We start from the raw sequence: 11852 nt of genomic DNA on the forward strand, positions 1-11852 counted from the left end.
AGGGGACGAGGCGAGAATAGGTTAGGATGAAGCCAGTTGAGTGGATAGGGGGCTGGGTGGGGTGGGTAGCGTAGAGGGACATGCAAAATGGAGTGAAAAATGTACAGTAAATGAATGAAAAGCCTCCTTCTCACAGGACGCGAGGTCAGACAACGGATAGATACATAAATAGACAGATGGATAGACAGATAGATATTCATTTCAGTCCTCAGGAAATGACGTCATCGCGATAGGGCTGGAAGAGGGAACAACGTGGGGGCTTGGCCTTGGGTTGGGCTTGGCTGTGGGGGTGGGGGGGAGGGCTGCTTGTTGGCTCCACGGGTGTACCAACATGGCCGCCCGGTGGAGTCAGGGTGGCGGTGGTGGAGGCGGGAGGGGGAGGAGCGACGGGGGAGGGGGGAAGAGTGGATGTGAGTGGGTGCGGGAAGGAGTGGGTGAAGAGAGAGCAAAGACATCCGTCTCCACCCACTTTGACTGCGTCGCGTGCGGGACAGGTGGGCAGGTGGGCGAGGGTGCGTGTGGGTGTGGGCGGGGGAGGAGGAAAAAGGGGGGTAGTGGGCATGGATACCTCCGATGGGCGGGAATAGGGTGGGGAGAGCAGGGGTGGGTGTGGGCGTGGGTAGGGTGTGAAACGTGATATTGTGGGAGAGTGGGCAGGCACACCGTATGCGAGGGTTGGCGCCCCTCCGACCTGCGCTGCGGCTGCGGCTGCGGCTGCTGCGGCCCAGGGCGCGGCGGCGGCTGCGGCGGGTGCGAGGGAGGGGGGTAGGTAGGGCGGACAGGTGCCGGTGGCGGCGGCGGCGTGCAGCAGGTAGGCGGCCAGCGCCGGGTCAGCGTACGGCCAGGCCAGAGCCAGACGCTGACGCTTGTCCTTCATGCGACGGTTCTGGAACCACACCTGCAAATGTACATATACACATACACACATAGGCGTTATATAGCGATAGAGCATAGTGGCGCAGTTAATGTTGCTGTAGGTGTCAAAGAGGCTAACTAACATTACATGTCTAACAAGAGCAGGATACTTGAAATAGATTTTCTTTTGGCTTTCCTTTGTTGTTTATCTCTGGAAACGACAGCTTTTTTTGCAGGCTCTGGTTCTTGATTTTCCAGTAAACTGAAACATAACCCTGGAGATCCACTGCTACAAAAGTCATTATACCAATACTTTGAGGACATACTGAACGACTGTCAATACACAGGTAGCAGTCTCACCTTGATAGTCGCCTCTGGAAGATTAAGTTCCTGGGCCAGTTCGCAGCGGCGGGGGCGACTGATGTAATTCTCCCGCAGGAACTCCTTCTCTAGGCGACTGATCTGCAGGAAGTCATGAAGAATCTTATTAAATACGACAGGGAAGTGTCCATGGCGGCTGGACACTAGGAAAGCATGTATACAAGTCTCCGTCGTTCGTTTGTTTCGTTTTTGCAGCCGATGATCCGGCTTTGTGCTGGATTTTGGCACTAGGTTCTTATTGTTCTGCTTCCTCTTCGTTTCGTTTCGTTTATAAAGGCTCCAATATGTTTGCATGCGTCGGCCTCGGTCACCCAATGGCGGCTCTCCACGCTGCTCGATCTCTGGCAGCCCAACTATTCAGTCCCTTATCCCTGCGGTCACACTGTATGAGCTCGTCTCGGGTCTTTTTCGGTCTGCCTCTCGCAACCTATCCCCAACGTCCACACATTTCACTTTCTGCTCCCAACTGTCATCCCCCAACCTCTTCACATGCCCTAACCATCTCAATCTACCTCTAGTCTTCACGACACCAAAACACTCCAGTCCCATCCTTCCTTTTAACTCTTGCATCGTAAACCTAGCTCCCCCTCAGTACCCATCGTATTTATTGAAGAACTTTTAGACTAAGAAGTTCCCGTGGCAGTTATGTTATCAAAAAGTTTGTATATTTTGATTTATTGTTTTTGTTTTACTAATCAAGATAAAAATGAAGAGTTATGTACAGAGAAGAAATAATGGTACATAGGAGGGTTAAGCTCAAGAAAGGTTATAAATACGGTACCTGTTCTCTGCTAAAGGCCGTCCGGTATCGCCTGATTTCTGCCGCATTTTGTTGTTGCTGCTGCTGCCCTGCCTCCTTCCCCCCCTTCTGCTGCTGTTCCTGCTGTGTCTGCTGCTGCTGCTGCTGGGGGAGGAGGGAATCTGCCGCTGTTCTAATGATGGCTGGAGGCGCTGATGAGTCTGTAGGTGTGAAGAGCATTGGTTTATACGATATGGGGCAAAATCGGTCCGACATTGTTGACAGATGATAACGACACAAATACCCCTCAATTACTCCTTCCTCCACTCCCTCGTCCCAGAAAGAAGGTTGGTAGACTGCAGGAGAAGGGCAATTTCAGCCTGCAGCCCACCCGGTTCAAGATGAAATAAGCCTGGGGCCAGAACACCAACATCAGCCACAACGACGACATGAGGGAGTAATTATCGTTTTATTCAGTTCAAAGATAAATGTATTCAGTTCAGGAAAGACAGCTCATAGTGAAAAAAATTAACGAAGGTTGTGTCAAACCTCTCCGATTCAATCTTTCGAAGGCTGAATAAAGTCGTCTGGACCGTGCTAGAACACAGTTTAAAAAAAAAAAACACGTCCTTCAGCTGATGGGGTGGCGTTTATTATTATCATTATTATTATCATTATTATTATTATTATCATTATTATTATTATTATTATTATTATTATTACTTGTAGTAGTAATAGTATTTTTTTTTTTGAGGGTCGGACTCATTTTACAGTCAGACCCACATTAAACACTCCTGCTATGCCAAGATCATCCTACCAGCCAAAAAGATTACGAAATTCCAGGAAAAAAAAATGTTAATAATAATCCCTTGAATCCGAGGACGTATTTTCCATTTTCTTTTGTCCGTCTCCATTCGATTTTATTAAACTTCGAAGGAGCCGTGGTGATGAAGGCGTTGAGGTAAGATTGAGCCTTCCAAGACCAAAAAGACTTCCTGGAAGGAATAAAATCGCCTGGAAGTAGTGGGAATAAAGTTAAATGTAATCGTAAGGAAGCGATGATTCCTTTAATACGAGACGACTCTTCTGTGTTATCCCTGCTATCTCCAGTCTCTCTCTCTCTCTCTCTCTCTCTCTCTCTCTCTCTCTCTCTCTCTCTCTCTCTCTCTCTCTCTCTCTCTCTCGTTAGACACAGACCCTATTAGCCCTTTTCACTGTCTTAAATCAAGTAAAATCGACTGGTGGCAGACGGATTAGCCCTTTCCCTGCCATGGACGCAAGGGTGTATTTTATTCAGCTTAAATTCAGACGATTTCATTGAGTGTTGGGAAATCCTGGTAGTATCAGGGTTGATTCAGACGGTTTTCAGCCTCTTGACTATTGAATTTTCCCTCAGCTGACAAAACCGTCTTGTAGCCAGAGTAAATAACTTAGTTTGTCCTTGGAAACTGGGTGTTAAAAAAAAGTCACTGAAATCAAAGGATAATAAAAATAATAAAAAAAAAATCCTCACCTGACTGGAAGCCCTTGGAGTCAACGTCCTGATGGTGGTGTGGGGAGGGTGGAGTGACGCTGGGGGGCGCCGGTGGGGGGCTGCAGGGGGGGCTGACGGGGGCAGGGTGAGTCCCCAGAAGCTGCAGGCGCTCCCCCAGGCCCCCCAGCATCTCTGACGGGACGCGGTAGGGCTGCATCTTCACTTGGACTTTAGAAATTTCACTTGGATCCTTGTGCGTCCTTCCAGTCCTCGTCAACCCGCCTAACACATCCTTCTAGTTTGAATATTTTTCCTTACATACGATGGGAAGTCTAAAGGTCGTAAATAATCTTCAGAGTAACGATGGAAATGATCTGCTAGTCTAAAATAGTCTTCAAAGTTGCGATGGATATGTCGCTGGAATTCACGTTTGATAACTCGACGTGGTTTCTTGTATGTCCTCTTCAAGTCTCCGGTATTCCTCCTAACGCGTGATTCAGATCTTAAAAATTCTTCAAGTTTATGGTGGAAACGATCTTTAAATCATGTATAATCTTCACAGGTAATATACAAGCTGCCTCAAGGTTGATTAATTATGGCCACTAAGTCTTTAAGTCTTCAAGTTTCCAGTAGTCCTCTTTGCATCTTTATCAGGTCTTAAATATTCTACAGAGTTATGGAGGAGGCGATCTTATGGCTTCGAATAATGGCCAGTGACTCACTAAAACAATAATTCCCAAGGCTCAGGAGTCCCTCAGTGCTCACGGGTCAAGAGCATCACAAGGAGTAAAGAGATGCTGAGGAGGGAGCTGATGCTGGCTCTCTCTCCCACATGTAAACAAACCTTCACCCCGCTCCCATTGGCTGGAGGGAATGTAGGTGGAGCCAGGATGAGAGGCCTCGTAGCGCCTCGTCTTTTACACCCTATTTTGTTTATTGCACAGTGTTAGTCCCTTGTATGTTATCTATGTATTTTGGTTATGAAACTGGATTGCATAAACAGAGCACAAGAAAATATTAAGCTAGTAAATGCATAGAAAAACTAGTAAGGAAAAGGTACCAGGCAGCCTCTTCCTCCGACTAGCATAGCGCCCCGCCCTCCACTACCACCTAGCAAATCAGAGCTCCTTCTCTTCTTAAGCCCCACCTACTGGTAAATCAAGCCCCTCTATTGGCCAGCGCTCGTAATGGCTCCACTGAATTTACTTTGATCAGAATTGATTGTGATATAATGAGACTTTCCCTTTTCGTTTTTCCCCTTTCTCCCCCTCTCCTTTAAGTTCCTTCCCAATATATAAACCCACAGCCAAGATAAGCTATTTTTTTTATAAGGATTCCCAACGAAAAGTATCTCATTTTTTGCCGACCCAAGTTTATCAGTGTCGCCTTCTTTTTTCCTCCCGGGTGGGTCTCAAGGAAGAGGGGGAACTATTATAGCTGTAAGTCACTTGTCAAGGCGCTATAAACACTATATTGGGGCCACGGGAGCTATGCCTGGTGGGGAGGGAGGGGGTAGGAAGGTGGGAGGAAAGGTGAAGGGATGGAGGGACTCGGAGGTGGAGGGATGGAGGGAAAAGGGGGTTGGGGGAGGAGGAATTAGGGGCCTCGGTGATCCAAATGAGGTTTTCATTAAGGGGCAGATCTGATCCAGGAGGGATGGAGGGAGGAAGGGAAGACTGGAGGGAGGAGGTGAAGGAAGAGGAGACCAGAGTGAGGGAAGAGAAGACTGGATGGTGTGAAAGAGAGACTGGAGGGATAGAAGAGAAGATTGAAAGGAAAGAAGGATGGAATGGAAGCAGGAAAAAGAAAACTGGAGGGAAGGAAGAGAAAAATGGAAGGAAGAGAGATAGTGGGAAGGAAAAGCAGACTGAAGGGAGAGACTCGAGGGATGGAAGAGGAGATCTGAGGAAGGAAAGAGGAGACCGGAAGGAAGGGAGGAAAGAGGAAGGGAAGAAGCTGTTAGAAGGAATACAAAGGGAGTGCAAGAGAGTACAAGGGAAAGTAAACAGCAACAGACTTAATGCTTGTTGAGATGTTTGTCACAGAGAAGATTATGAGACTAGTATCTTCTCCATAATTCGAAAACAAGCATCATAGAACGAGATAGTCCCCTCCTCCGAACAGACCCTTTAGCGAAGACCGGCAGGAAAAAGTGAGAAATACCATCATGCACTATACACACACACAAAAAAAAAATATATATATATATATATTTATATATACATGAGGTGAATGAAAAACTAACACTATCTAATCCCTTCTTATACTCCCCTTCTCTCCCCACACATACCCTCACCCCCACACACACACCTCTCCCCACACACTCTCCCACACTCTCCCCCCGTCTCTGTCCCACACCCTCACGCCGCCCTCCCCCCACACCCTCACGCCGCCCTCCCCCCACACCTTCCAATATAAAACACTTAACAAGGATCCGTCCGCTTAAAGGACTAACCCCATTGGCTGAAATTACTCGCCTGGGATAACCATTAAGATCAATACACGCTTAATGGGCAATGGGGAAGTGATATTGATGAGAGAGAGAGAGAGAGAGAGAGAGAGAGAGAGAGAGAGAGGTGAGGAATTAAGTGTGTGGGTGAGAAGTGTGAGAGGAAGGGAGCTAAAGTTAGAATGAATGTGTGAGTGTGAAGAAGGGTGCGTAGAGGAGTGTGAAGAGGAAGAGAATCGAGGTGTGAATGGAGGGAATAATGGAAGGTGAGAAAAGAGAGAGAGAGAGAGAGAGAGAGAGAGAGAGAGAGAGAGAGAGAGAGAATGAATTAGAGGTGCACTGAGAGATTTGGTCAAGTGGAGAGAATGGTCAATGAGAGACTGACTATAGGAGAGTGTGTGTATGAGTGTGGTGGAGGGGGGTAAAGGGGAGGGGTAGACCGAGGATGAGATAGAGTGATGTATATGAGAGAGGGTGGTGTGAGGTGGAGATTGGGCAGCTTGATGAGGGAGGACAGTGTGACGTGGAGGCTATTTGTTTGTGGCCACCCCTTCCGGGATTAAGGCTATAGACAGAAAGACAGACAGATAGACAGATAGATAGATACAGACAGATAGATAGATAAACAGAGAGACAGACTACATCTATTCTTAATTAAAATCCAAGACATGACTCAAGGTAATTCTTTTTCCTAGACGCTGCCGGAGACGTAGGGTTGTTTCCTGTGACTTAAATGATCCGGATTGCCACAGCCTAGCCCCGGACCCTACGACATATGGGGGGTATGGGATTGGATGCTTCTTGTGTTTAACGTAGCATTTTTCTCCTCTCTCTCTCTCTCTCTCTCTCTCTCTCTCTCTCTCTCTCTCCATCTGCCACCCGATAAGCGTCAGTGCCCCCTTAAAAAGTGACTACTACCCCTCCCTCCCCCCTTCTCTTGAGAGCTTCCTGAGTAGTGGTATTCATCTCTCTCTCTCTCTCTCTCTCTCTCTCTCTCTCTCTCTCTCTCTCTCTCTCTCTCTCTCTCTCTCTCTCTCTCTCTCTCTCTCTCTCTCTCTCGCTCTCTCCAATTTTAACCCCTCCTCTCCCCTTCTCTTCTTTCTCCCCTCTCTCTGTTATCCGTTTCCCCTCACTCTCCCCTCCCACCCTCCATTTCCCCTCTCTTCCCCCCTCCCACTCATTTCCCTTCTCTACGTCCTTTATTTCCCCTCTCTCTCCCCCTCCAGTTTCCTCCTCTCTCTCTCTCTCTCTCTCTCTCTCTTTCTCTTTCTCTCTCTCTCTCTCTCTCTCTCTCTCTCTCTCTCTCTCTCTCTCTCTCTCTCTCTCTTTCTCTCTCTCTCTCTCCATTCCGTTTCCTCTCGCACCGTGCCGATCTTATCTCTCTACCAAACCTTTTAAGCTGTTGACGATTTTAGTGCTACGATTTGAGAACTGTCTCCCTCTTGGTCTCTCTCTCACTCTCTCTAACTTCCGCACTCACTCACATTCCTCTTACTCCCTCCCTCCCTCTCTGTCTGTCTGTCTGTCTGTCTGTCTGTCTCTCTCTCTCTCTCTCTCTCTCTCTCTCTCTCTCTCTCTCTCTCTCTCTCTCTCTCGCTTCTCCGTATCATTTTCGTAACACAGCGACCAAAACTGGATGTAATACACTAAATGCGGATGTACGAGGAAAGTATTCAAGCTGGGGTGATATTTTCTGAGATGTATTCGAATATTCTACCTGCGAATCAAATCAAATTCTCGGTTTTCTGAAATCTTTGTACTGTATTGGCTGGATTTCAATGGATTTTTTTCATTATAGTTCCTTTTTTTTTCTTGATTTTTGTATCTGAGTTTAGTACTATTCGTAATAAAGTAAGTTTTTTGTCTTGTTTTTTCATTGTCAGTGTTCAGCTTTTTTTTTATTTTTTTACCAGTACTAAAATCCAATTGCTTTTTCTTTTTCTTTTTTTTTGTCCAAGGAAAAGTTAATCATTCTCTCCCTGAATTACCTGCCTTTGTAAAAATTCATTCGCTCTATTACATTTTTTTTTTTATCCATAGAGAATTCAAGTATGTTATTGCACAGGCCTTCATGAGTATTCTTTAAGTGTGTCACAACAAGGAAGAACCCAGCAGTGAACCCTGTGGCACTCCCATTGTAACTTTCTGCTGGTCTGATTCGTCTCTGTTTAATATTATCTTTTATTTACGTCCCCTGAGCACGATAGGGCATGGTAAGATAGCAGGGTAGACGACAGGGTAGGTGGAAGGAGATGATAGAAGGGAGGGGCAGGACAAATGGCTAGGCAGATGGCAGGGAAAGGCAGAGCAGAAGAGAAAGACACAGTAGAGCTTGGAGCAGGGTAGGGTGTAGTGCAGAAAGAATAGCAGGGGAAGAAAGAGAGGCGTGACAGAGAAGAACAGGGCGAGGGAATATAAGGCGGCAGGGCATATGTAAAGGCAGGGCAGGGTAGGGTAAAACAGAGTGGTATGCAAAGTGATAGGGCAGAGTAGAGTGGCTAGCAGTTGGCAGGGCAGGTGAGAGTGGTAGAGGAAGACAGAGTGGTGGAATAGATGACAGGGTAGGGTTGGGGCAGGGATAGCAGAGTAGAATGGAAGGGGAAGCTAGGGTGGCAGGGCAGGGCAGAACAGGATAAGGCAGGGCAGGTAAGATAAAGTGACCGGGTTAAGCAGGGCAGGTGTAGTGGTAAGGTAGGGCAGGGCAGGACATGACAGGGTAAGATAGAGGGGCAAAGTAGAATGGCGGAGGTAGACAGAGTGGCAGGGTTGAGTGGCAGGGGGAGATAGTGGCAGGGTAGAGTGGCAGGGGGAGATAGTGGCAGGGTAGAGCAAGGCAGGTGTAGTGGTAGGAGGCGGGAAGGAGAGACATCTTGGGTCGCAGAAGGGAGGGACATGAAGGACATCTATTGGGGGAGGGGTTAGGGGGTACTGTCTCTCTCTCTCTCTCTCTCTCTCTCTCTCTCTCTCTCTCTCTCTCTCTCTGTCCCTATTCAGTAACGACCCTTCATTCCACAACACATCCCTTCCTTTCCTTGCATACTCTCTGACTGAGCTGCATTCTAGGTGTCATAAGAGGCTTCCTAGTGCATGTTCCTTAGCGATTTATCCTGTACAGTGTCGTTTTAATAAGGGCAATGCGAAGAGAGTCAGTATGGATGCTGATGTCAGGATTCCCAGGGCTAGAATGACGAAGAAGTGAGGGGGTAGCCCATTTGATTGAGAGGATTCTTGCAAATTTTCCTTCTGTAAGGTGTTCTCTTGCTCCCTGGGCCGCACCTCTCTCTGTCCTTGGGTGGAAAAAGAGGTCTAGATGATGATGATGATGATGATGATGATGATGATGGGTTTAAAATCAACACACTTTGCATCAATAACACGGAACAGGAAACAGGCGTAACGTGGACAATAAATCAATAAATAGATAAATCGTCTATTGATCTATCTATCTATTTATCTATTGCCAGACGCCTCTACATCGCCCTGTTCTCTGTTATTTGGCTGTCTTCCCTCCAACGCACACACCTCTCCCTCATCTCTCCACTCCATACCTCTATCTCATCCTTAGTCTCCCTCCTCTCCCCCTCCACCTCACTCACACTCTTCTAGTCAGTCTCTCATTCTCCATCATCACTATATGGCCAATTCGCTGTTGTATAAAATTCGGTGAGGCGAAGTCACACGGGTGCCTTTCCTGGCTGAATATCCCCGGTGACATATTGCCTGGCCGATTTTGAGGGAATCTGCAGCCAGTTTGGGTCACACGGAGTTCAGTCGAGTTATATACAGTCTCGGTTCGTGTTCTTTATTGTTAGTGTTTTATTCTAGCAACTTAGTCACTTGTAGGAGCTGCGTGGCGAGGGTCAACTGGCCTACTGTACAGGTAGTTATCCTCTCTCTTTATGTTCTTATGTTCTTATGTTCGGTGCTGAGAACGAGTAGAACTTGTACAAAAACCCCCTTAACTCTTCAATTGTACACACAAGAACAACGCTATAACGCATGACCACACTGCCGTCTATGCCACACAACTGCACCTACAGAGAAGAAACACAACGAGAAAGAAAGGAAGCGCCGATGTGGTGGTGACGCGCCGAGTGTGATCTGACCACCGTACAAGGTCATTCCCTCCCACCCACCCCTCCACCTGACCTTTGGGCTTTCAATAACGCCCTGTCATGACCTCTAACTATACTCTTTTCACTTCAACTTGGCTCAGATTTTTGTCCTTTGGCAGCTTGTTTCACGTAGCTTAGTGGTAGAAAAAGGAGACTACGGCACTACATCCTTTACATAGCACTTCTTCGTGACTGGCATTGTATTCTAGTGTTAATCTCTTGTTACACCTTATTCAAGATGGAGGGATGGCAATTTTAGGCCAGGTTAGTGTAAAAAGAGTGTACTGTAATTGTTTGTGTGTGTGAGAGAGAGAGAGAGAGAGAGAGAGAGAGAGAGAGAGAGAGAGAGAGAGAGAGAGAGAGAAAGAGAGGAGGGGAAGAGAGGGAGAGAGGAAAGAGAGGGAGGAAAAAGGTGGAGGGGGAGTTAGGGAGGAGCTAGAGCATCGTCAAGCGCTCTTTAATTGCTCTCTTCCTCCCCCTCTTGAATTTGTACTCTTCAGAGGGGGTGGAGTACACGTCAGGTCAATCAGTGTAATGAGCCTTGGTGAGAGAGAGAGAGAGAGAGAGAGAGAGAGAGAGAGAGAGAGAGAGAGAAAGAGAGAGCAAGGATGGTATAAGGATGAAGGATGAGAAAGAGAATCATTTAAGGATGCAGGGACAGAAGGGGAAGGATTTAGGGAGGGAGAGATGTGTAGGAGAGAAGGAAGGAGGGAGGGAGGGAGAAGGACGGAAGGAATGACCATCTCTCTCTCTCTCTCTCTCTCTCTCTCTCTCTCTCAGAACAGTAATATTTAGGTCATAATTTCTTAATACCAGAACACTGAGATTGAGTGGAGTCAGTGTCTTGGTGGGGGATGGGGGTGTGGAGGGGTAGAGTGTGGGTATAGGGATGTCTTTGGGGATAGGGGTAGCAACGGGGGGCCAGATAAGGGAGGGGGGAGAGGTGGAGAAGGTTGGGGAGAGGGGTGGGGGGGGTGAGAGGGGTAGGGGGGCCTGACACAGTAGCGGGACATTAGTGGAGGTGAGGCGGTGTAGTGCTTTATGGTGCCTTCAGGGCCACACCACTCACTCTCTCTCTCTCTCCTCCACATTAACCTCATTCCACACACCTCCCTCTCCACACCACAGGTCCATCCACCCAAACTCCTCCACATTAACCTCATGCCACATCCCCCTCTCTCCACATCATAGGTCCATCCATCCAACTTCCTCCTCCTGCTCCTTATTTCACACATCTCCCTCGCACCACATTACAGGTCTATCCACCCAACTTCCTCCACCTGCTCCTCATTCCACATACCTCCCTCTCCACCTCACACCCTTATCTCCACCCCAGCTTGCCTTTTATCTTCAGTTCCCACACTTGAAGGGGCAGAGATGGACTTGAAAACGGGGTGCTAATCTTGGGAGGCTCTCTGATGCCTCTCTAGTTCTATTTACCCTTTCTACCCCCCTCTCCCTCTCTCTCTCTCTTTCTCTCGTCATTATCTAGCGCTATATCATACAGACAAATGGCCTGAGTGAAGCGGCAAACTGCATATAAAAACAACATTAAAATCTCAGAGGATATAATGGAAGCACAATACGTATCACTCCTACTCACTGGCGACCACCCAAGACACGGTCCTCTCAAAGGTGTGTGTGTGTGTGTGTGTGTGTGTGCGGCAGGGGTATGAGATCTGAAGCTGTATTTATGATGCTTCTCATGGTTAAAATTCCTATGTTATCTTAATTCAAACAGCAACCAAACATCCTCCATCCAAAGTATATAATCTGAATAATCCTGTCCACCACTACCACCACCACCACCACCACCACCACTATTACTACTACTATTAC

At 47.5% G+C, this 11852-nt stretch overlaps 1 protein-coding gene across 1 annotated transcript; it reads right to left on the reverse strand.

The window, feature by feature from the left end:
* Positions 1-208: 208 nt before the first annotated feature.
* LOC145405800 (uncharacterized) lies at positions 209-3666 on the reverse strand. The gene is made up of 4 exons (XM_080277036.1): positions 3489-3666; positions 2018-2196; positions 1216-1317; positions 209-898 (listed from the first exon to the last, which is right to left on the reverse strand). Exons 1-4 carry the CDS (start codon positions 3664-3666, stop codon positions 209-211), a joined length of 1149 nt encoding a protein of 382 aa, XP_080133162.1.
* Positions 3667-11852: the final 8186 nt, after the last annotated feature.

The sequence above is a fragment of the Coenobita brevimanus genome, chromosome 68 (assembly GCF_032717465.1).
Source record: "Coenobita brevimanus isolate Jiangsu-jjx chromosome 68, ASM3271746v2, whole genome shotgun sequence".
NCBI classification, from domain to species: Eukaryota; Metazoa; Arthropoda; class Malacostraca; order Decapoda; family Coenobitidae; genus Coenobita; species Coenobita brevimanus.